Source organism: Thamnophis elegans, chromosome 1 (genome assembly GCF_009769535.1).
Source record: "Thamnophis elegans isolate rThaEle1 chromosome 1, rThaEle1.pri, whole genome shotgun sequence".
Taxonomy (NCBI): domain Eukaryota; kingdom Metazoa; phylum Chordata; class Lepidosauria; order Squamata; family Colubridae; genus Thamnophis; species Thamnophis elegans.
Genome location: NC_045541.1, coordinates 168,180,467 through 168,206,335, shown reverse-complemented (window position 1 = coordinate 168,206,335; position 25,869 = coordinate 168,180,467). Strand labels below are relative to the sequence as shown.

The following is a 25,869-nucleotide window of genomic DNA, read 5'->3' as shown; positions in this document are numbered from 1 at the left end:
CCTCAAAAATAATAAGACCTCCCCCAAAATAAAGCCAAGCGCTTATTTCGAGGGGGTCAAAAGAAAATAGGACCCTATCTTATTTTCGGGGAAACACGATATACAGTATGTAGGTAGATGCATAATTTTGTATTTATTTATTTTGTCATGTTTATGTAGTGTATACTGGAGGTGGAGACCCTTTGGGAGCTGTATGCAACGTAATTTCATTTTAACGTATGCCGATTAGTGAACATTCAGAGTTATAAAGTTAGAATAAAGTTAATCTAAGTAGGAGAAAGTTAATGATGATAACAATCCCAATCCCAAAGTCTTTTGAAAGCTTGGCTAGCCACTCAAAATACCCAGCTAATTAAGGGCATTTAGATAGTCCTCAATTTACAACCATTTGTTTAGTCACCGAAATTACAACGGTGTTAAAGAAAGGGACCTACAACTGATACACTTGCAACCATCACAGCATCCTTGTGGTCACATGATCGGAATTCAGGTACTTAGCAACTGGCATGTATTTATGATGGTTACAGCGTCCCTGGTGGGTGGGTGGGTGTGTCATGTGATCACCATTTGCAACCTCCCGAGGCAGCTTCCAACAAGCAAAGCCAACGTGGGCAGCCGGATTTGCTTAACAACACTATGATTCACTTAACTCATGATTTGCTTGACAACTGCGGCAAAAGAGTAAAGTCAAGCACGGCTCACTTAACAACCACTTTGCTTAAAAATTCTGGTCCCAAGGGTGATGGTAGTTTGAGGATTACTTATAACATATTTTTATTAAATAGGATTCTATGTAATTGCTTTGGCTGTAGAGCAGGGGTGTCAAACTCGATGTCAGGTCTGCTAGCCATCTTTTCTTTTGGACTTCAGGCCTGCCACACTTTCTACTATTCATTTTCTATTGTGGGAAAATGGGAGCGGGGATTATATGGAGTTGGGTGATATGTAGCCATAATAACATTCTTTCTAGAAAGCCAAGGTCATCCTTTGCCTCTGCACCTGACCGGAACTGGATGAGTGGAACTGCCAGCGTGGCAATGGAAAATTGGACCATGTGATGGACTTGTGGGTGTGAGGGCAGGATCTTCAACTTTCAACTGGATGGGAAAACCTGGAAGCTTTCAGATTCGGGTTTTCCCACATGTGCCAACATGGCTCTCCTAATAAATTAGACTTTTGAGGACTCTTTTGCCTCGGACCCTGATTTACTTTTGGATGCTATTTGGAACCCTGACACTCGATTTCATTGAGAGACGCATCAGGGTTGTGTTTGACCTTGCGGGGTATGTGGCCAGGGTGTGTGGCCAGATCAATGTCACTCATGTTGGGGGTCCCTGTGGTGGCCCAAACACTCTGCCAGCAAAAATGGGCTCCCAAGCGCCGTTTCCAGCTGTGACGGGCTCCTGCAACCCTCTCCCGGCGAAAACAGCTTCGTTTTTGCTGGCAGAGTCACCGTGATCCGGTCTGTCGCTGTTTCTAGGGCAGCCCCATGGGCCAGATCTATGCATACCATGGGCTGGATCCGGTCCCCGGGCCTTGAGTTTGACACCCGTACTGTAGAGAGTGATAGACCAAGTAATCCATATGCCAAATGCACCAAAAACTGACCTACGAAGAACAGGGGAATATCATTTGAAATGTATTCATCTGCATTAAAGGTTGTCTTTGACTTACAGCCATTCATTTAGCAGCCATACAAAGTTACAACAGCACTGAAAGAAGTGACTAACAACCACTCCTCGCAGTTACGACCATTGCAGCTTCTCCACCATCATGGGATCAACATTCGGGCGTTGGACAATTGGCATGTATTTATGATGTTTGTAGCATGCCGGGGTCACAGGATTGCCATAGGCAATCTTCCCCGCCAACTTCCAACAAGCGAAGCCCATGGGAGAAAACCAGATTCACTCAATGGTTGTGTAATTCACTTAACAACTGTGCCCAAAAAAAGGTTTTAAAATAGGGCACTACTTACTTAACAATTGCCGTGTTAGCAATGGAGATTCTGGACCCAGTTGTGGTCATAACTTGAGGACTCCCTGTACTATTTAAGCAGAAAAGAACCATGTAGAAATGATTGTGGCCAATATTCCACTTTAAGCAGGAGTCATACTTAAAATACAGGCTTCTCATAGAACACCCTGTAAGCTTGTTGGATAGTAGTGATCATAGAATGCAGCACTGCAGGCTACTTCAGCTGACTGCTAGCTGCAGTTCGGCAGTTCAAATCCCACCAGACTTAAGATTGACTCAGCCTTCCATCCTTCTGAGGTAAAATGTGGACCCAGATTGTTGTGGGCAATACGCTGACCTTGTAAACCGCTTAGAGAGGGCTGTAAAGCACTATGAAGCGGTATGTAAGTCTTAAGTGCTATTGCTGTACTGGATCTGTATGAGAGAGATTTCCACAGGAATAATTTACAACATCTTAAGCAGAAGTGGGTTGTTGCCAGTTCGGCCCAGTTGGGCTGAACCGATAGTGGAACTCAGGCCTGGGTCGCAGAACCGGCAGTGACCCAGGCCTGACATGCCCACGAACTGGTTGCCTCGCTGCCGCTTGGGCGCTGCCATTTTGAATTTTAGTGATTGTGTAGCGCAGTTTACTATAAATTGTAAAAATGGAGCTCGCAGCAGCTATGGGTGGTTCCACCACAAAACCGCGTTCGACTAAAGGGCCACTCGACGAAACCGCGTAGCTGACGTCATCACAGCGCGACAACAGTGCGGAGAAAAAAGCACGCTGTAAACGCTAAACCTAAAATTAACCTCTAAACCTAAACCTAACCCCCCTAAACCTAATCCTAACCCTTAACCTAACCCTAACCCTTAACCTAATCCTAATCCTAACCCTTAACCTAACCCTAAACCTAACCCTAAACCTAACCCTTACCTTAACTGGAATTGGCTTGCTTTCAAAGCGCTATTTAAAGCGCCCTTCTTTTTCCACGCTCGCTGTTGTCGCCCTGTTGATGACATCAGCGACGCGGTTTAATCGGGCGCGCTTTAGTCGAGCACGGTTTTTTCGTTTTCACTGGCAGAGGGTTGCAGGAAGCCGTCGCAGCCTAAAACAGAGCCTGGGAGCCCGTTTTTGCTGGCAGAGCACCTGGGCCACCACAGATGCCCCCGACATGAGTGACGTCCTGCTGGCCACTCCCACCCTGGCCATGCCTACCCTGGCCCCCCAAAGTCAAACACAACCCTGATGCAGCCCTCAACGAAATTGAGTTTGACACCTTGCCCTTTTTGATACATTCCGTCCACCCCCTCAAAGGAGCTGTGGGAAGCATTCCAGGGAAAGAGAAATCTGTGTTGCTGATTTTTAGGGCCACCAAATAGTTTCGAAAGGACTAATTGAAGGCCAGATAGAAGGAGTCCTTCCTGTTTGTAAAATTCAACTTTTGCTGAGCCAGCGGAGGATGAGCTGGGGAAAATATGCAAAGCCCTGTTTGTCTCTTAAGTTGGTTCCTCTCCCTCCCAGGAACTGTTAGGAATGATTCAGGAAACGAATTGAAAATGTTAAAAGCAGGCACGCACAAATCCTCGTGGCTCACAGCCACAGGAGGAAAAACACTGTGGAAACTCTGGAAATTGACTGATGAATCATCAGAACCTCTTTCTTTTGGACTCAAATGTTGAAGCCGAGAATCCGTTCCTCAGGGGTTGGTGGGTATCAGAGGGAGTATTCAGCCGGTTTGAACTGGTTCTCCTAAACTGGTAGTAGAAATTGCGGGTGGCCCATCCACCCGCCCCCCCCCCGGCTCTATGCTGTCCTATTTTAGAGACCTTTTTGAGGCAGGGCACATGCACAGAAGGTGCGTGCGGGAGCACACCACATGCTCAGAAGGCCAGGCGCATGCGCAGAAGGGACGCATGCAATAGCAATAGCAGTTAGACTTATATACCGCTTCATAGGGCTTTCAGCCCTCTCTAAGTGGTTTACAGAGTCAGCATATCGCCCCCAACAATCCGGGTCCTTATTTTACGCACCTCGGAAGGATGGAAGGCTGAGTCAACCTTGAGCCGGCGAGATTTGTACCGCGGAACTGCAGATAGCAGTCAGCTGAAGTGGCCTGCAGTACTGCACTCTAACCACTGCGCCACCTCGGCTCTTATAAACTCTTATAAAACGCGCACGCGGGATGTGTGTGAACCAGTGGTAACAAAAAGTGAAACCCACCGCTGGTGGGTATATTTGAAATGCAGAGGCATTGGGCAGGCCAGGCAGCTGACTACTGAGAGAGGCTTCGTGTTTAATAAAAGGCCTGTGGTGACTACCATGATAGTTAAACGTCTTTTTAATACAAGGAATCCTGTGTTGGACCTTTTAGCTTAGCTTGGCATGTGTGCATGCTGGCACACATATGCAGACCGGCCAGATCTCCTAACAAAGCCCTAGACAGGAGTTACAAATATGTCTGGATTCCACATAATCTGTAATAATCCCAAAGCATAACTAGAAATAAAAACCTTTGTCTTTACATGCCAGTTTTATTCTCTTCCTCCTCCTCCTCCTCCCCCTCCATTAAAAATAAAATAAAATAGTTTTTTTCAAAGGTCTAAAATGTGAATCTGATTTAAGCAAGGTGCTAAAAAGACCTGGTAGTTAGTTGCATTTGTGTTGCATCAACCTACCAATCTTGATTAGAGGTGGGAGATTTTTTGGGGGAAGGGGGAGGACTTAGCACAGTGTTTCTCAACCTTGGCGACTTTAAGTCCTGTGGACTTCAACTTCCAGAATTCCCCAGCCAGCTGTGCTGGCTGGGGGATTCTGGGAGTTGAAGTCCACAGGACTTAAAGTCGCCATGGTTGAGAAACACTGACTTAGCATATTATACTAACTGAGCCCGTTTGTATACTCAGTAAATACAGGTAGTCCTTGTTTCACAACCCTTCTTTTAGTGATGGTTTAAAGTTACAATGGCACTCAGAAAAAGTGGCTTATGGCTGTTTTTCACATTTACAACCATTACAGCATCCCCATCCCCATCCCCGCACCACGGTTCGCCCACATAACACCGATCCTCCGTGAGCTGCACTGGCTACCTGTCGATCTCCGGGTGCACTTCAAGGTCCTACTCACCACCTATAAAGCGCTCCATGGTAGTGGATCTGGCTATTTGAGAGACCGCCTTCTGCCAATTACCTCCCTGCGTCCCATCAGATCGCATAGAGTTGGCCTCCTCCGTATTCCATCCGCCAGTCAGTGCCGACTGGCGACTACTCAGAGGAGAGCCTTCTCTGTTGAGGCTCCGACACTATGGAACAATCTCCCCGTGGAGATTCGTACCCTCACCACCGTCCAGGCCTTCCGCACAGCCCTCAAGAACTGGCTAGCCCGTCAGGCCTGGGGATAAGTCTATTTTCGCCCCTCCCGAATGTTGAATGAATGTTGAGTTTTATTGTTTAATTTACTTTTGTTCACATTTCTTTTTGTACTGTCCTACACTCCCTTTCCTTTTTGATTGTAAGCCGCCCTGAGTCCCCTCAGGGAAAAGGGCGGCCTATAAATGTCCAATAAATAAATAAAAAATAAAATAAATGGTCATGTCATCAAAATTTGGATGCTTGGCAACTGGTTCATATTTATGACGGCTGCAGTGTCCTGGTCACCTTTTGTGACCTGACAAGCAAAAGCTAGATTTAGTTAACAACCATGTTACTAATTTAACTGCAGGGATTCACCTATCCATGTTTCTATGAAAATAATACCTGGTCTTATTTTCTTTTGCGCCCGAAAATAAGCAGTGGGGCTTATTTTGGGAGGGGGTGTCTTATTTTCTTCTCCCCCCCCCCCATGTTTGGCAGGCCCACTTCTGCTTGCTCGCAGCGGGCAGGAGGCTGCCCCCTGTGCCAGTGCTGGTGCTGCGAGGCGGGGTGGTTGGGGGTGGAGCTGCCCGCTGTGCCCCACACCAGCTTACCTCAGGGGCCCCACAGCCAGGCCATCCATGCCCCGACACCTGGCTCACCTCATGGCTGCAGTACCAGCACACCACTCAGCCTCTTGCTCTGTTGCGGCTGCAAGCAAGGAAAAGTGGGCCAGCAGCCATGCGGGCTCCTGCTGCACATTGCTGCTGGTGCTGCCACCGCGAGGTGTCAGGGAGTTGGTGGCCTGGCTGTGGGGGCCCTGAGGTAAGCTGGTGTGGGGTAGCTCTACCCACCCTGCCTCGTGGCCACGGCACTACAAGCAATCGAGTGGTGGGATTCAAATAATTTACCAACCAGTTCTCTGCCCTAATGACCAGCTGGGTAGGCGGGGCTCGGTGGTCATGTGATTGTGTGGGCGTGGCCAAGTCAATGTCACTCAGGTGATGGGCGCTTCGCCTTAGTTGTTACAATGGTAATAAGGGTTAACTGGAGAGGCAGTTTCTCTAATCAGGGCAATAAAGATTAGGCTAGAAACAACACCAGAATGTTTCCTTCCTGCCTTCCTTACAGGATTAGCCCTGTAAAGTGGGAAAAAACCAAAAGATTTGTTCCAACAACCGATTCTCCGAACTGATTAGAAAGTTGCCAACCGGTTCTCCCAAATAGGTGCAAATTGGCTGAATCCCACCACTAAAGCAGTCAGACAGAATGGGCGGTCGGCCGGCTGCACAGGCTTTTAATCAGGGCTTATTTTGAGGGGGGGGTATTTAGGGATTATTTTAGGTGCATGCATAAAACATGCTAGGGCTTATTTTCGAGATAGGTCATTTTCAGGAAAACGGTAATTATTGTGGCAAGAAAGGTTGTGAAAATGGGGCAAAAGTCCCTTTGTCTTGACTAGCGTTGGAAACTTTTGGGCTCAATTGTGGTTGTAGGTTGAGGCCTACCTTTAGGTTTGTTAAAAAAAAACCAGGTAACGAGGCTGGAGGACACCAAAGAAAATGCCCCCGGTATTTAATGTCTGTAGTGGTGTTTCTCAACCTCTACACCTTCAAGCTGTTTGAACCTCAAGTCCCAGAATTCCCCATCCAGCATGAAAATTCCCAGAATCCCCTAGTCAATATCCCAAGGTGTTCTGGGAGTTGAAGTCCACACACCTTAAAAAAGATGCAGAGCTTGGAAAACATTACTTACTTGCCTCCTTAGCTTAGAATTCGTTTTGTTTTGAAGCTGGGGGGGGGGGGGTTGGTGGGGAGGAACTAGATGGGAAATAAAAACTCCAGAAAAATATCTCTGGTGAAAAACAGCCTCGCTCTTGCAACACTTGTGGGATGCCAACGAGTTAAACAGGAGTGAGGCTGTGGTGACACAGTTCTAGACAGGTGAAATGCAACAAGGAAACCCAAAATAGAATATGAAATCACCACTCAGAATTGTTGCCAAATTGTTTGTAATTTTAAAGTAATGTTGTAGACCTGCTGGAATGTGGATAATTCTGAACTGCTAAGCTCCATCATTCTGCAATCTAAGAGTCGATTCCCAAAACTACGTCAAGAATTTTTGCTTTGATTCTAAACCCGGAGGGTAAAAAGTTGTATGTATTTCTATTGCAGGGATGGGTGGGGGGGTGGTTCACACATACCCAGGAGAATGACAAGCACTACAGAGTCAACGAAGTGCTCAAAATGTTTATATCAGTAAATCCAAGAGACGTTGGCTTGGATTAAAGTAGCAGGAAGTGAAAAAGAGTTTCTGCTTCTCCTAAAATTCATGCCAAGTTTCTCTTCTGCGATAGGTTTTTTGCGAGCACTGAAATATCAAAGAAGGAAAGAAAAACAAGTATATTTTTCCCTTTCGAAACTCTGAAAGTGGGTCAGATTTAGTTTATTTGCCGAACCAGTTTGATGGATGGACTGAAAACAGGCTAACACCTTTCTTTACCATCTTCAGAAGCTGGTCATTCATATCCAATTCTTATTCCCACCTTAGAAGATCTAAGATTGGATGTATTGTGTCTGTTGAAGATGTAAATTGTAAGTTTAAGAAGTGCAGACTCCAACTCCCAGAATCCCATGCTGGCCAGGGAATTCTGGGAGCTGAAGTCCACACATCTTAAAGTTGCGAAGTTTGAGAGACACTAACTTACATACTATATATCCGTGGATGATCCATCCGTACCAAAAGCACAAAAATTGTCGTTTTTAACATTTGGATGTTGTTTCTCGGGACAGTGTAAATTCCATTTAGGCTTTAAATTCCTTTAAAGGATTCTTTAAAAATTCCTTTGCCAGGCTGATGCTGGAGGCTAACTTCAGCTTCCAAACCAATCCAGGTTGCGTCAAAGCCCTGTAGCCTCTTTCTCCTCCTCCCAGAAATGATTGCAAGCACAGCACGGGAGATATTTTTCCCGGGTGGTGCTCTCCTAGGAGCAAATGGGGTCAGAGTGACCTTAAAACAATGCAGCAGACTGGATTGGTCACATTCCATAAAGATCGGGGTTCCTCTGCTTTTTTTTATTATTATTATTTGTTTCCCTCTCCTTTTAAAGTAGCTCAGGAGAGGAATGAAATTTGGGGATTTGGGTCATGACAGTGCTTTAAGGTGTGAAACTGAGTGGTGCAATCCAGGGCCACGCTATAAAGTTGTCATAAATGACTCTTATCTCAGCTCCCAATTTAAAAAGGTAGAGAGAAACCAGCAAAACTGCCGAAGTCTTTATTAGTTTCTCTTATTTTGTCGTAGTCACAGCCTGAAATAAAAGAACGGCTCTAAATGCAGAATTTGTCAAGCAACCCCCGCCAATGCAGGTAACACTATAATTAAGCCATTTATTAATGGATGCCTTGATGTTCTCCCCACCCCCCACCCCGCTCCCAGACACTTAAAGCAGTATAGATATCCCTACAACAATCCTGTGAGGAAGGTTAGGCTGAGTGATAGCAACTAGAAAATAAATGGACTGAGCTCATTTGCTTGTGAAACCTAATTCCCTCATTGCATTAAGTCAGGCTTTGGTTAGTATTATTGAATAATCCACAATTGCCTATGCTAGGGGTCGGCAACCTTAAACACTCAAAGAGCCACAAAGGTCCTAACCGAAAGCCTCCCGTTCAATTCTGGAGCTAACCGGAGGTTTGGTTCCCCCACAATAGAGTCTCCTCCTAGCGCGGCATCCTTTTTCCTCTCCCAATCAGAAGACCGGTTCCCTCACCATAGAGTCTCCTCCTAGCGCAGCATCCTTTTCCTCTGCCAACCAGAAGTCTGGTTCTCCCCCTCACCATAGAGTCTCCTCCTAGCACGGCATCCTTTTTCCTCTACCTGACCTAACCAAAAGCCCTAACCCTAACCCGATCAACTGTGGAGTCGACTGGTGCCAGGGAGCCGCAACAGAGGGATGAAAGCCACATGCGGCTCCAGAGCCGCTGGTTGCTTACCCTTGGCCTATGCTGACGCAACACATTAAGCCATAGTTCGTAATTACAGGTAGTCCTCAACTTATGATCGTAATGGAAGCTGCCCATCGTGGTCGTAAGCGGCGACAGTCATCACTCATGTGACTGAAATTTTTTTATGGTGGTCAGCTAACTCTTATTTGAAAAGAAAATGTTGGCCCAAAGGAAACCATGATGGTCAGTTCCAGGAGGCTCTTCTGACATTCAGATCACCCCTGTTCTGCTCGTGGTACGTTTTTAAAACCAATTCTCTTTCAAGAATTCCTTAGCCCATTTTTTAGAGAATCCCTCCATCAGAAAGCAGAAGGGCAAACTTGGATGCAGTTAGAATTTTAGCTGAAATTCTACAGTAGTGTTTCTCAACACATGCTAGCCGGGGAATTCTGGGAGTCGAAGTCCATCCGTGTTAACATCGGCAAGGTTGAGATACTCTGCCCTACAGCAATTGCATCTGTTCCATCCACATTCATCCTTGCCTATAAGCTATGACTCCGAAGACACTCATGCTTGGCTCCGCCTTTGGGATTTAGCTATTGGTTGGATGCAGATTCAGTCACTCCTCCTTTCTGCAGAGCTGGAGGAAACAAACACAGGTATGCATTTTTCTCCTTATGTCAGTATTAAAACCGGCTAGCATTAGGTAGCACCTTCACGCCTCCCTCTGCGGTACAGCTGGTTCAGCTGTCAGGATCCTCTTAGACTGATCTCGGCTGAAAAGCTGGGCTAAAATCACAACTTGAGTATCGGAGGCGACTGCACAACTCCCTGAATATTTGATGCTTTCCTTGTTTGCACCTGCTGAGAACTTCGACCAGATGAACTTCGACAAACCATCCCAACCGATCTCCTACCTATTCTGTTGAATACTTTTCTACCATGGCCCCACCTGGAAGAGGCTCCTTGTGGTGACGGCCCTCAGGGTTTATTCTAAGCTCCTCGCCAGCTGACAACCGTGAAGCCACATGGTTGTCTTTGCCCCTCTGGAAGCGCAACCGATTCTCCTGGCGCACGGCCTAGAGAGCCATGGGTTGGTGGAGCCCACTAACCAGCTGGACTTTTGGATTCTCCTTAATGACCCTCCTGTGGGTCACATCAGCCAGGGAGCCCAGAGACTCCGTTCCGCAGGTAGATACCACGTGTCCCTGCCCCGATGTGCACCGGCATGCACGGAGCTACCACCACCTGGAAGGGGATGTGCGCTGGCGGCGTCTCTACTCCTCCAATCAGTTCTTCCTTCGCATTGGCGGTGATGGGAAAGTCGAAGGGACACGTCGGAAAGAGGGCCTGAACAGTAAGTCGCAGTCAGCTTTCCCCAAACTGGTACCCAACGGGTGTGTTGTCCCACAGGTGCTTTTTTCAGGCGGAAACTGGACTTTCTTGTTTTTTCTTCGAAGATATTTCACTTCTCATCCAAGAAGCTTCTTCGGCTCTGATTGGATGGTGGGGAATGGAAGGATTTATATTCCTTGCAGACAGCTGGTCATTTGCATCCTTTTAGAGGGTCATTGAAGTCCTTGGAAGTTTATTTGTGTCCTCAGAGTCACCTGAGTGGTGCAAATGGTTCCTGTACTCTGCCTTTTTTCCCCTCTGGAATGGAACCAGATACCCAAGTGCTTCAACGACCCTCTGAAAGGATGCAGATGACCAGCTGTCTGCAAGGAATATAAATCCTTCCATTCCCCACTATCCTGTCAGAGCTGAAGAAGCTTCTTGAATGAGAAGAGAAACATCTTCAAACAAAAATACAAGAAAGTCCAGTTGCCTCCTGAAAAAAGCACCTTTGGGGCAACTGGATGACTGAGAATCTCTACAGACTTCCAACAGTTCTGTTGGACTACAGCTTCCATCACTCACCACCCCAGCCAAAGATATTAGATGCTGGGAAGTGACTGGGTACTCATCGAGAACCCCTATCTTTTCTTACTCAGCTAGAAAATCTTCTAGTCCTCCTTGAGCATTAGACAGGTATTTGGACTAAACTTCTTAAGATGACGTCATTGGCAGATGCCATCAAAGCAATGTTTGCCAACAAGCTTGGTACAATTTCAGTAGTTCAGGAAGTTGTGAAAGAAATGAAACCTGGAAAATCTGTCAGATTTTTAGAGACTAATTGTGAGGGATTACTCATCAGTGAAAAAAATCTGTCTGCATGACCTCAATTGTCCTCTTGTCACAGTTTTCCACATTGTAAAATTAAAATAGAAACTATGGCTCTGTTATTCTGATTTTCTTGTACCCTGCAGAGGGTTGGACTAGATTATCCACCACAGATCTCTACGTCTTGCAATTCTATAGGCAGTCCTCAGCTTACAACCATAATTGAGCCTGAAATTACGTTTTGGTTACTAAGTGGGTCATATCATGTGACAGTGTCCAATTTCACAAACTTTTTTGCGGCGGTGGTGGTGGTGCAGTGAATGCCGTGATCATAAAGGGAACGCAGCGGTCATTAAGTGAATGCTGCAGTCATTAAGTGAATCCATCTTTCTGCAATGGGTGTTTTTGCTAGAAACCAGAAGTAAATGCCAGTTTCTGGCAAAAATATATATGTATGTACACTGCCGTCACATGACCTCAGGACACTGCAACATATGTAAATTTTGCCCAGTTGCTGAATGCCCAAAATGGGATCATGTGACTATGGAGGGATGGCCATCAGAACTTTGAATCCAATTTGTAACTAGCCCTGCTGAGGTCTTTCGGAACATTGAATGGTTGCTAAGTGACTGTTGTAAATTGAGAACTATCTGTATTCATAAAGGTAAAGGTTCCCCTGGCACATATGTGCCAGTCGTTCCCGACTCTAGGGGGCGGTGCTCATCTCCGTTTCTAAGCTGAAGAATCAGCGCTGTCCGAAGACGTCTCCATGGCCATGTGGCCGGCATATCTAAATGACAAAGGTGCATGGAACGCTGTTACCTTCCCACCAAAGGTGGTTCCTATTTTTCTAGTTGCATTTTTTACATGCTTTCAAACTGCCAGGTTGGCAGAAGCTGGGATAAGTAACAGGAGCTCACTCCGTTACGTGGGTCTAAGGATTCGAACCGCTGAACTGCCAACCTTTCTGATGGACAAGCTCAGTGTCTTAGCCACTGAGCCACCATGTCCCTTTCACAACAAGGTCTATTTCTAGACTGAATAAATTCCTGGTTCAGTCTCGCTCCTAATCCCACTTCTAAACTCATATTTTCCTTTAGCTGCACAGTTCAGGGTCCATCCTCTCTATGCACAAATGGCGTCCCAGCCAGTCTGCATTATTCTTGGCCTCCTGTGGGCAGTGACAACCTTGGATCGTGCTTTCCTCTTTGGGCAGAAGAGCGTGCTTTGTCTCCTAGTGATGCTTTTCAGTCAGCTGTCCTACCGGTTGTAGATACACAAGGAAGGTGGCATACATTCCAGCATGAAATTAGCTATCTGTGGCTTGTAAACCTCTTGCAGTAAGAATATAACCAGGTATTCTTTCAACAGTGCTTTGGATTTTGGGTTCTTGCAGACTGGAGTGTAACATCATCAGTCAAGCAAGATCTCCTCCCCCCCCCCCTCTCCATACGACCACAATTGCAACAGAACCCAATATCCTCCTGTTTCAAGTGTAAACTATTGGGCAAAAGGGTTACAAGTTGGCATAATTGCACCTATCTGGCAAATAGCCTCGTAGGAGTATGGTATGGAGGAGTATTATTTCCTTGTCTTGATGGATCCATAAGGACCCATTGCATTCCAAAAAGCCCCCCCCCCCAACATCTTTATTAAGGTAAAGGTAAAAGGTCCCCCTTGCACATATGTGCTAGTCGTTCCTGATTCTAGAGGGCGGTGCTAATCTCTGTTTCAAAGCCAAAAAGCTAGCGCTGTCTGAAGACGTCTCCATGGTCATGTGGCCGGCATCACTAAATGCCGAAGGCGCATGGAACGCTGTTACCTTCCCACTAAAGGTGGTCCCTATTTTTCTACTTGCATTTTAACATGCTTTCAAACTGCTAGGTTGGCAGAAACTGGGACAAGTCACGGGAGCTCACTCCGTTACGCGGCACCAGGGATTCAAACTGCAGACCTTTCTGATCGACAAGCTCAGCGTCTTAGCCACTGAGCCACCGCATCCCTCCAACATCTCTGAGCACGTCGCAATTATGTATTCTGTTGCCTCTTGAATACTCTTATTATATTTATGCAAGTAGAGGACCAAGAAATTATCGAAGACTGCCTTTTTTGCAGTCACTCATACCTTGGTTTTCCCCCCCCCCATCTGGATTATTGCCACGTGCTTTACTGGGACTGCCCTTGAAGACCAACTAGAAGTTACATCTGATCCAGAACGCAGTGATGCGCACACTTCTATGTTCACCCACGTTGTGCAAGCTGTCCTGTCTCCTAGTTGCTTTCTAGGTGCAATTCAAGGTGCTGGTCATCACCTTTAAAGCCCTACGTGACACAGGGCCAGGTTATTCGCTGGAGCGCCTCTCCCTGAAGGTACCATCCCATCCCGCTAGACCAGTGAGATGGGCACACTCTTAAATTCCTTCCCCGAAACATCGCCATCTAGTGGAACCTAGGAAGCATGTCTTTTCTGTGGCTGGCCTTACCTTATGGAATAAACTTCAGCAGATCCCAATCTTCTTAACTTTCTGGGGAGGCCATAAAAACCTTTTTACTGAGGTTTTTGGGGAAACGGTAGAGCCTGCACAGAGTTGTTGAGGCACCCTAGGAGATGGATCAAAGTGCTGGGGTTTTTTTTTAATGGTTTTTATAATTGTATTGCTATAAACTGCCCTGAGTTGTTTAAAGCTGAGCAGCTAAAGAAATCTTTTAATTTAAAATAGATACGTGTGAGATGGCAATGAAATTTTAAAATCAATGTGTGCACCTTCATTTCAACTCTGATTCTCATGTTTTAAGTGTAATGCAGTTCTTATAGATATTAATTTCCAAGGCAGGCGAGAAATTATGGTCCCTGTTCCGATCCAAATGGATTGAATTAACTTTTCAATGTCAATGTCTTTTAACTGAAACTTCTTTTCCAAGTTGTTTCCTCAGATTAAGATCCTTCTGAAGTTTTCTTTGCTGTGAAACCTAAAAATGTGCTTAAAATCAGCGGCAGAGATCTTGTAGTATAGATTAGATAGTCCTTCACTGGTTTCTTAAGTTTTTTTTCCCCCAGTAATAGTAGTATTACATAGAAAGAGAATCTAATTTTAATTGAAATTTATTTGTTGTTCTTGCTTTACTCACTTCTCTGGAGGAAGGCTCCATGGGAAAAAAGAAGTCAGTTATCCCCTCAGACAAAAAAACCCAATAACTTATGAATCACTTCTTAGTAAAATATATTTTCTCTTACAGTATTTCCTTATTAGTGAAACCTGCCAGAAATTCATTTCTCTCAATTCAATTTAAGGATCAGCCATCATCATTGATTTGGAAATGAGGATACACAGTTAATTCAATTGAGCTACATTTAGGAATTTATTAAATTTCTATGCCTCCCATCTCACTCTGCAAAGCAACTCATTTTAAGGAAGAGTCCTCCCGAGGTTTTAGGAAAACAATTTTAAATTAAATTTAAATTAAGAAGATTTTAGGAAACACTCCTCCTGAGATTTTAGAGGAGAAATACCAAAGATGAGAATTGAATATTGTTTTTTTTAAAGGGATGGACCTAATAAAAGTCAAATTAAAAGCTTGAGCTTGAAGAGTGAATAGGAGGAAGACAAGGAGGGAAGTGGCAGGCAGTCCAGGTTGTATACTTGTGGGTCTACAGGTAGTCCTCGACTTACAACAGTTCATTTAGTGACTGTTCAAAGTTACGACGGCACTGAAAAAGTGACTTATGGCTGTTTTTCACATTGCAACTTCCCCAAAATTTAGATCTTTGGCAACTGGCTCATATTTATGACAGTTGCAGTGTCCTGGAGTCATGTGATAACCTTTTGAGACCGCCTGATGAGCAAAATCAATGGGGAATCCAGATTCCCTTAACAACTGCCATGTTACTAACAACAACTGCCACGAGTCACTTAACAACTGTGGCAAGAAAGGCCGTAAAATGAGGCAAAACAACAAATGTCTCACTTAGCAACAGAAAATTTGGGCTCAATTGTGTTCATAAGTTGAGGACTGCCTGACCTGTAGTCATGCTCAAGCGTTACGTGAGTCATTGGGCAAAATGTCTACTTGCTGACAGTCAAACTATTCTCCAAGGCACCTGAGGGTAGAACAAGAAGCAATGGGTGGAAACTAATCAAGGAGAGAAGCAACTTAGAACTGAGGAGAAATTTCCGGATAGTTAGAACAATTAATCAGTGGAACAGCTTGCCTCCAGAAGTTGTGAACGCTCTAACACTGGAAGTTTTTAAGAAGATGTTGGATAACTATTTGTCTGAAGTGGTGTAGAGTTTCCTGCCTAGGCAAGGGGTTGGACTGGAAGACCTCCAAGGTCCCTTCCAACTTTGCTATTGTATTGTATTTAATCCAGGCCCTTCCAGGAGCGTTTCGGGCCTTCCTGGAAGGCCCTGAATATTTGAAAGCTACTTCGACAAAGCCTCTGACTTTTGAAGCCCTTCCAGTTATTCAGGAGTTTTGAAGGGGACACAAATACCAAAATTGCTGGTTGTACGGAAGCAGAAGGAAATCATGTTTAAACTAAATCTATGGCTGCCAGGCATGAAAGATCAGGCAAAACTGGCACAGAAGCATGGAACTTTTTCCAACTTTGTTTCTACTTGGGAACAGCTTCTGGATTTTGTGCTTGAGATGGAAAAAAATGAAACTTTGACTTTGCTGATTTAGATAGGCTTGTGGTTCTAGAAATGACTGGTATATATTAGCATGTAAAGGTAAAAAGTTGAGACTGCCAATTATCTTATTCCGCCATGCTAAAAGAGTCGGAAATTAATGCTTTTCTTTCTTTTCTCTGCATTTTTCCCTTTCCCCTTTTCCTCCCCATTTCCATTTTCTTTTGTATTTTATATCTTGATAAATGTAATCTTTCTTTTAAAAGTATGGAGGTTTTGGTCTTGTCAGTCTATGGCTGAGTTTTCACAATATACAAAGCTGTAAATCTAGGCTAAGAAAACATAATTTAGTTTGATCCTAACTTTAGTTTATTCTGCTTTAACCAGGTCTGTTAAATTCATTCATTTCTGGGCTTGTAGGATGCATGGAATAGATTGTGAGAATGCAACTATGTTTTTACTTGGGCTAGTTAAGGGTATTGTATGCACAAAGCTGCTCGTGTGAACCTTAACATAACAGATATTTTGGCTCAGGGTGGTGACCTGGTTTATCCCACCTGTGCTGAAGGTTCCCATGCTCTTCTGTTGGTAGAGAGATCCACCTTTTCAATATCTGTCAGGTTTTACCCAAGAAGCAAGGCTGGAGCCAGTAGGCAACTTCACAAGAACATCTGATAAAATATTCTTTATTAAGGAAAGTTAGGAAGATCCCTGAAAAAATTCCAAGATTAGGCCTTATCTGACAGCATCAGTCTTTAAAGCAGGAGTGTCCAACTTTGGCAACATTAAAGACCTCTGAACTTCAACTTCAACCCATGCTGGCTGGGGAATTCTAGGAGTTGAAGTTCACAGATCTTAAAATTGCCAAGGTTGGACATCCCTGTTTCAAAGCCTCTTACATCTTTTCTACCTGCCCTAGATAATGAGCTGTTTGGCCCCCATCTTTTAATCCAGCTTTCCATCTTTCTCTTGTTTTGGCAACGAATAGATTTGCAATTCTACTATTTTTCATTGGGTGAAAACCAACCTTCAGCATTCAAGGTTCTGCAACCCACATCACTCACAATTAGGATAAGAACTTGTTCATTTGAGACTTGGGAATCACTCACAGCTGGCTTGTTTCTTTATCCTGAAATCTTTGGAGATCCCCAAGGGCAACAGAACCATGCAGGAAAAAAACATCCTTCAAATATCTGCAATCTTTGTTCTCGTTTGAGCTTAAAAACTTAACAAAATGCAAACTTTGTGCCTTGAACATGCCTTTTTTGTTGTGTTGTTCTCCCCACTTTATATTTTCATGCCCCTTTGATTTAGTTATGGAGCCTAATGAAGAATTATGGAAAACTCTGTTGAGCTCTTGAATCGACCCACAGAAAAGGAGACCTCTAAATGTTGGATTAATGTTTGCATTCCCAACAAAAGTAATTGTGATTTATCATTAATGGACATAGAGAAACAGAATAGAATAACAGAGTTGGAAAGAAATTTTGGAGGGCTTCTAGTTCAATATCCTTCTCAAGCAGGAGATCCTATACCATTTCAGATAGATGGTTGTCCATTCTCTTCTTAAAACCTCCAGTGTTGGAGCACCCACGATTTCTGGAGGCAAGTTCTACCCAGGTTCCACTGGTTGGTTGTTCTGTCAGAAATTTCTCTTTAGTTCTATGTTCTAGATCTCTTCTTAATGAGACACTCTTTGTCCCACTCCCTGAAATTCCATTCCACACCACGATCAGATTCATATTGGGAACCACTGGTTAAAGACATGATGTCATCATGTGGCCCTTGGCACAAATTCACATGATCTGAAAGCCCCTGGTTTTATCTGTGTCGTTGGTGCTGGTGACAACTGGGAAGCCCACTCCCTAATGTCTGTGGAGATTCTCAGTCATCCAGATCATGGTTGTCCCAAAGGTGTTTTTTCAAGAGGCAATTGGAGTTACCTGTTTTTCTTTGAAGATGTTTCAGTTCTCATCCAAGAAGCTCTGAAGAAGGTTTTTGGATGAGAAGCAAAATGTCTTCAAAGAAAAACAAGGAAGTCCAGCTGCTTCTTGAAAAAACACCTTTGGGATCTACTGCTTAAAGGAAAAATTTAGAAACTCTCTGGCTAAACGAGCCTCATTATCTGGTTTGTGCACTGTGAACCATGCTTGCTTGACCATGATTGAATAAACTACCATCGAATGAGTTCACATAATGAACTAAGCACAATGGGATTTTCAGGCAATCTACAATCTACACACATATATACACTACAGTGGGGATGAGGCAAGGATGCAGTGAATAATTTAAAGCAGAAAGGAGTATTTCCTGAGCAAAACAGTATAATTCTAAAATTCCACCTTCTTGTTTTTAGAAGTTGATCTTTTATCAGTTGACCCCTAGATACTTAACCATATTTTTCGGACTATAAGACGCACCAGTGTATAAGATGCACCAAGATTTCAAAGAGGTAAGTAAAAAAAAAAAAACTTTTTGTCCTCCCCGGCCCCTAAGAGCACTCTGCAGGCTTCAGCAGGGCAGGGGGAAAGGCAAAAACACCCCCATTTTTGCAAAAAATGGGCCATTTTTCACAAAAACGGAGGCATTTTTGCCTTCCTCCAGCCCTGCTGAAGCCTGCAGAGTACTTCTGCGGACTGGGGGAAGGCAAAAACATCTCCATTTTTGTAAAAAATGGCCCATTTTTCGCAAAAATGGGATGCATAGGCGGGGCTTCAGGAGGCCAAAAATGGTTGTATTTGGTGTATAAGACACACCAACATTTCCACACTCTTTTGAGGGGGGGGGAGATGCATCTCATACTCCGAAAAATATGGTATATTCTCCAGGTGTAAAATTGCTAAATTAAAATTAAAATGGAACAAAAGCTTGGGAAGGTGGGTGGTGTAACTTCAGTCCCTTCAACCCACTAGGAAAGCAAAGATGCACACACAGAGAGATTTGTGTATTAGGAGCAGCTCCTGCTGGTTGTTTTGTGTTAATAGGCCATGCCCTCTTTGCTGTTTCCCTCCAGGCATTGTGGAGATCCGTTCTGTACAGGTGGGAACCGTGGCCATCCGATCCATCCACAATGGGTTTTACTTGGCAATGAACCGCAAAGGGAAAGTCTATGGAACGGTAAATGGAATTGCATGCCTTTTGGGTGAGAAGGGAATTATAGGTAGTCCTTGATTTAGGACCACAATTGGAGCCAGAATTCCCATTGCTAAGCAAGGGGTTTTTTAAGTGAGCCATGCCTGATTTTACCAACCGTTTTGCCACGGTTGCTAACTGAATCACTGCATTTGTTAAGTGAATCATACCATTGTTAAGTGAATCCAGCTTGCCCCATTGACTTTGCTTGTTTGAAGCCAACTGGAAAAGTCACAAATAATGAACCTCTCAGCCCAAGACCAGGCACGTCCAATAGTGAAAGTTCTGAATTAGGAATGGGAAGACTTGGATCATGTCTCTTCTTAAGCACACCCCCCCCCCCCCCAAAAAAAAGCAACTGGCTGAATTTGGGTGCAATGTTTCTAAATCTTGTGTGAGCTTCAATTCCCCAGCCAGCATGCTAGAGATTTAGATATATGAGATTGATTGATTGATCGATTGCTAAAGAATAGAGGGATGGATGGATAGATGATTGATGTAGACAGATGATAGATAGATAGATAGAAGATAGATAGATAGATAGATAGATAGATAGATAGATAGATAGATAGATAGATAGCATGTTTCCCTGCAAATAAGACAAGAGAATATCTTCTCTTGACCCCCCGAAAAATAAGCACTTGGCCTTATTTTGGGGGAGGTATTATTTTTGAAGTGCAGGAGGCAACGAGTGTGGTCATCTCATGGCTGCTGCTGTGTAGCAATATTTTATGGGGAGGCTTATTTTCAGGGGAGGGCTTATTTCAGCGCATGCGCTCAAAAGCCCAATTGGGCTTATTATCCAGGGAGGTCTTATTTTGGGGAAAACAGGATAGATAGATAGATGGTGATGGTGTAGTGGTTAGAGTACAGCACTACAGGCTACTTTTGCTGTCTGCGGCTGCCAGCAGTTCAAATCTCACTGATTCAAGGTTGACTCAGCCTTCCCTCCTTCTGAGATCAATAAAATGAGGACCCTGATTGTTAGGGGCAAAATGCTGGCTCTGTGAACAGATTAGAGAGGGCTGTAGAGCATTGTGAAGTGGTATATAGGTCTAAGTGCTATAAAGATAGAAGATGATAGATGATAGATAGATAGATAGATAGATAGATAGATAGATAGATAGATAGATAGATAGATAGATGATAGATAGATAGATAGATGATAATAGATAGATAGATAGATAGATAGATAGATAGATAGATAGATGATAATAGATAGATAGATAGATAGATAGATGATAATAGATAGATAGATAGATAGATAGATGATAGATGATGATGATAGATAGATAGATAATAGATAGATAGATAGATAGATAGATAGATAGATAGATAGATAGATAGATAGATAGATAGATAGATAGATAGATAGATAGTTAAATAGATAGATAGATGATAGATGATGATAGATAGATAGATAGATAGATAGATAGATAGATAGATAGATAGATAGATAGATAGATAGATAGATAGATAGGATGGATGGATATGAATGGACGGATGGACAGACAGACATAGAGAGACAAGTTAAGGAAAGGCTAGGGCTAAGGAAATCACTTTCTTTCAGTTATCCTTACTTCACAAAGTAACTGTGGGAGAGATTAAATGGAGGCAATCCCCACAAAAGCTGCCTTGAGCCCAAAGGCAAGAGAAATCTAGTAAACCAGATTTTCAGTTCTGCTTTTCCTTCACAAACCCATTCAAAGACATTTCTCCTTCTCTCTCTGTCTCTCGTGCCTTCGTAGAAAGCATACAGCCCCAACTGCAAGTTCAAGGAACGTATTGAAGAGAACGGCTACAATACCTATGCCTCTTTCCATTGGCACCACGAAGGGCGACCCATGTTCCTCTCCCTCAACAGCAAAGGGTTGCCACGACGAGGGATAAGGACCCGCTGGCAACATCTCTCCACCCATTTCCTGCCAATGCTCGTCTCATGAAGGAGGAACACGCTGGACTACTTGATCAACCATGCACTAATTTCTTTTTCTTTTTACGACCCTGTAGTCCCTTAATTCAGGGTAGATTCCGAGAGAACTGAATGGAGCTGAGCATTGACTGGCCAGATGCTCTTCCTGATGCCTATGTGGAGGGAGTCTGCAGCAGATATTTTCTCTTCATGCCCTGAGAGAGAAACATCTGTCACTACCTAGTATTGAACTCTCAACCTTCCGAATGGGAGGCAAGCGTCTTCACCACTAGGCCACCACGCCTCTCAACTATGCACTACTATATGATGTATTTAAGAATTGGGGTGGGCGGGGGGGAGAAAGGGTATATTTATTTTTTGTTAAAAAAAAAAAGGAAATGAAGGAAAAGCAGCTTGGAATTCAACAGAATAAACACCGTTAGGAAAGATGAAAGGAATTAAACCACATTTGCTTTCTCTTCACTATGTATTTTACCTTTCTGCCTTCTTGAATCTGTGAGCAAAATTCCCACTTTGGGGCCTACCGAAGATGGCTGCCCACCTACCCCCATCCCAGGATGGAGGTCCAGTTTGTTGCCCACTAGGTGTAGAGAAGCCAAAAGCTCAACTCTCCCTGCCTGCTTTGATCAACAAGGCAAAAATTGGCAATCTTGGCAGCCAGGAACTATGAATCTAGGGAGGGAGATGCAGAATGAGTGGGGTTGTCTGGTTTTCCATGAACTGGGTAAAGCAGATTGAAGGAAGGATCTATTTTATCTACATCTGTCTGTCTGTCTCCCTCTCTCTCTCTCTCTCTCTCTCTCTCTTTCTCTCATATCTGTCTGTCTCCTGTCTATCTCTATCATCTAGCTGTCTATCTAATCTCTCTCTCTCTCATCTGTGTGTCTATCTCTATTTTATCTACAGTATATCTATTAATCATCTCTCTCCCCCCCACCCCATTTCCCTGAAAATAAGCTGTCCCTGAAAACATTGCGACACAGCAGCAGCCAGGAGGTGACCACACTCACCGCCTCCTGCACCACAAAAATAACAAGACCTCCCTGAAAATAAGGACAAGTGCTTATTTCGGGGGTCAAAAGAAAATTAGACCCTGCCTTATTTTCGGGATGTGTGTATGTTTGTATGTGTATGTATATGTATGTATGCATGCATGTATGTATGTATATATACTGTATGTGTGTATATATGTATGTATGTATGTGTATATATATATATATATATATACATACATGCATATATACATATAGATACATTACATACATGCATATATACATATACATACATACATACATACATACATACATATATCTCCCAGCCAGTGGGCCGGATGTGTCACATGCTGAATGGACGTGGCATTGCTTGGTGGGCGTGGCAGAGGAAGGATACAGCAAAATCCCCATTCCCTCCCGATCAGCTGGGACTCGGGAGGCAGAGAATAGATGGGGCGGGGCCAGTCAGAGGTGGTATTTACCGGTTCTTTGAACTACTCAAAATTTCCGCTACCGGTTCTCCAGAACTGGTCAGAACCTGCTGAATACCACCTCTGGCCCACGCCCAGTTTAGTGAAGGGGGGGAAAGTCCCGATACATCAGGTGACCCCACCATGACACGAGTCTGACACCCCTGATCTATCCCTATCGTCCATCTATTCATACCAAATTTGCCTATCTTAACATGTGTAGACTTCATCTCCCAGAATCCTCCAGCCAGCATGCTAGCAAGTTTGGGAAAGCCCCAACATGAAACAGTAGCATTTTGCATTCATGGTTGTAGGGATTATACAAAAAAGCATCAGGGAATAGGGTGATAGAAAAAGTAATGGAAGAGAGCAGTGGTGGGTTGCAAATCCCGTTCTAACCAGTATGGTTGGAACGGGGCCGGCAGCGTCTTCATGGACGCACGCAGCACGTGCATGCTTCAAGCGCCTCCGCAACGTTCCAGCTGCTCCGCAGAGCGTCGCACAGGCGCTACACGCACTATGCGCCTGCACGGAAGCACAGAGCCTTTAAACTCCAGTAAGGAGCTCGGGTGGGTGGGCCCTCCGGAGCACTGTACCAGGACAGTATCCGGTGCTCCGGGCTGACTCCGGTACGCCCGTACCGGGGCATACCGCCTACAACCCACCACTGAAGAGAGGACAGAAGTCCATTTTGGCTTAATCTTTAGCCTTCCAAAGTGAGACATTATTTTGAGAATAGTAAGGTGCCCCAACCCTCTTTTGGATCCAAGAGCACAAGATATTTAATTGCCTCCTGGAAATAGCAATAGCAATTAGACATATACCGCTTCATAGGGCTTTCAGCCCTCTCTAAGCGGTTTACAGAGTCAGCATATCGCCCCCACAGTCTGGGTCCTCATTTTACCTACCTCGGAAGGATGGAAGGCTGAGTCAACCCTGAGCCGGTGAGATTTGAACCGCTGAACTGCTGAACTAGCAGTCAGCTGAAGTGGCTGCAGTACAGCACTTTAACCACTGTGCCACCTTGGCTCTTGCCAGAAGAAGGCCTTCCCCGTCACCTCCCATTAGGCTCAGCCAGAAAAAGTCCAGCATGCTTTTTGAACAGTCTAAACTAATAAAGCTCAATCTTTGCAACATTAAGATATGTGGACTTCAATTCCCAGAATTCCCTAATCAACACTGATCTGGACTCTTTGGAGGCTCAGTCTCTTAAAGTTGAAAGTTCAACTCACTAGTGCAGTTATGACTGCAATGACTTTATTATTGCATTTACACTGGCTGATCTCAAAATGTCAACCAGTCCTAATGAGGCCACCAGGAAGCCTCCAAAATGTAGACTGGGAAGTAAAAACACCTTCAACACACAGACCCCGGAAGTGACAAAGCCCTCCTATTTCATTGTCTATAGAAAACAAAGGGAACACAACAGGAACTGCACATGTGGGAGATGTCATTTCTGGGTGTCACCAAATTTTGATCACGGGACCACGGAAATGCTGCAGTGGTCGTAAGTGGGAAAAATGGTCATAAGTCACTTTTCTCAGTGCCATTGTAACTTTGAACGGAGAGTGAACAAATTATTGTAAATCAAGGACTACCTGTAATGGATCCTGGATATTTTACACCTTCTTTACAGTTAGTGGCCAAAATTGTGGAAACTTTTTTTTTTGGGGGGGGGGAGTGTATTTTTGAGGTTTGATGGCTAATAACACCACTTTTTTGGGAGTAGTACCATAAAATTATATATCAATGTAAAAATAATTTAATCAAGAATGTAATGCAACAAAGTTTGTTCAATTATCTGTATTCTATGAAAAGTTATAGGTCAGAAGTGACCCAGCAATAAAACTCATTCAATCTTGGTTTCACATTATAACAGCTGCAGAACTAAAAGACTTGGTTCACTCCTTGGGAAGACGTTGTAAGGCTGTAATTCATGCTAAAAGTTACCCAACTAAGTATTAACTGACGTGATAATTTTTGTATATCTTATTTTTTCTATGGTAATCATTTTTGTACATCTTGTGTTTCACTTTTCTTTTTTATAACTGCTATTCTAATGGCAAATCCTTCATAAAAGTTATTGCATTACATTCTGGATTAAATTATCTTTCCATTGATGTATAATTTTATGGTACTATGCCAAAAAAAAGTGGTGTTATTAGCCATCAAACCTCAAAAATACACTTTTCCCAAAAGGTTTCCACAATTTTGGCCACTACTGTCAGTTAGCTTAGGTAACTTGATTCAAAAATTGTTGAAGTATAATGCACTTTGGGGGCAAACTTGAACGTACAGATGAAAGGTATTTGCAAGGCTAGCACAAATTGAAGGAGAAATTGCTTGGAATTCACACACTCACTAACCCTCACATCCTCACAGATTTGCTACAGATTAAGGCTGCATGTATTTTGCCATATTCTAAATTCAATGGGATGTATCCTGAGCAGGCAAAAATAGACGCCATCGTACAGTTTTCATGGTAACAGCATGCAAGTGGTTAGTTAGCATTGCCTTTCAGAATGCTTTTTCAACTTCCCAAAATAGGAATGCTCCTCAGAGCTTCCAAGTGGGGTAGGAAGCACGAGTGTGTGAATTCCAAGCTGTAGCCCACAATTACATAGCATTGCAGATGCAGTGATGGGCTTTGATCTGAAGGAAGTGTATTATTAAGATCAATTTCCCCCTTTCAAGTATTTTTAAGCTAAAGAACTGTTGCCACTGAGTTGTTGAAATCCGTAGAGGGCAGACCAAGATAAAAAATAATCCACATAAAATACATGTTTTTAAGAATGCGTAAACGATGGGAATTTGGCACCACAGGGCATTATTCTTCTGCAGGTGTAATATACACATAGACACGCATACACCACCTTGCAATTCTTACTGAAGCAACTCCGACCAGCTTACATTATTTTGTAACAATAGATGCCACCATCTTGGTTTGAAGGAGGATGAACTTATAAATCGACCTTCCCCAATCTGGTTTCCCATGAAATATTCAGTCACTCCTTGACTTACGACCACAATTGAGCCCAAATATTTCTGTTGCTAACCAAGACAGTTGAGTTTTGCCCTGAAGGCCCTATGAAGCGGTATATAAGTCTAATTGCTATTGCTATTTTACGACAATTCTTATCAGTCGTTGAGTCAGTGCAGTTGTTAAGTTAGTAACATGATTCTTAAATGAATCTGCCTCCCCTGTTGACTTTGCTTGTCAGGTCGCAAAAGGTGATGACATGACCCTGGTATCAGAGGTGGTATTCAGCTGGTTCGGACCGGTTCACCAGAACCGGT

The 25,869-nt window shown here is 43.8% G+C and overlaps 1 protein-coding gene across 1 annotated transcript; it reads left to right on the top strand.

Annotated features, from left to right (window-relative positions):
• Positions 1 to 4,482: 4,482 nt before the first annotated feature.
• Positions 4,483 to 21,216, top strand: FGF22 (fibroblast growth factor 22). The gene is made up of 4 exons (XM_032214139.1): positions 4,483 to 4,525; positions 10,471 to 10,611; positions 19,059 to 19,162; positions 20,926 to 21,216. Exons 1-4 carry the CDS (start codon positions 4,483 to 4,485, stop codon positions 21,118 to 21,120), a joined length of 483 nt encoding a protein of 160 aa, XP_032070030.1. The 3' UTR covers positions 21,121 to 21,216.
• The last annotated feature ends 4,653 nt before the right edge of the window (positions 21,217 to 25,869 follow it).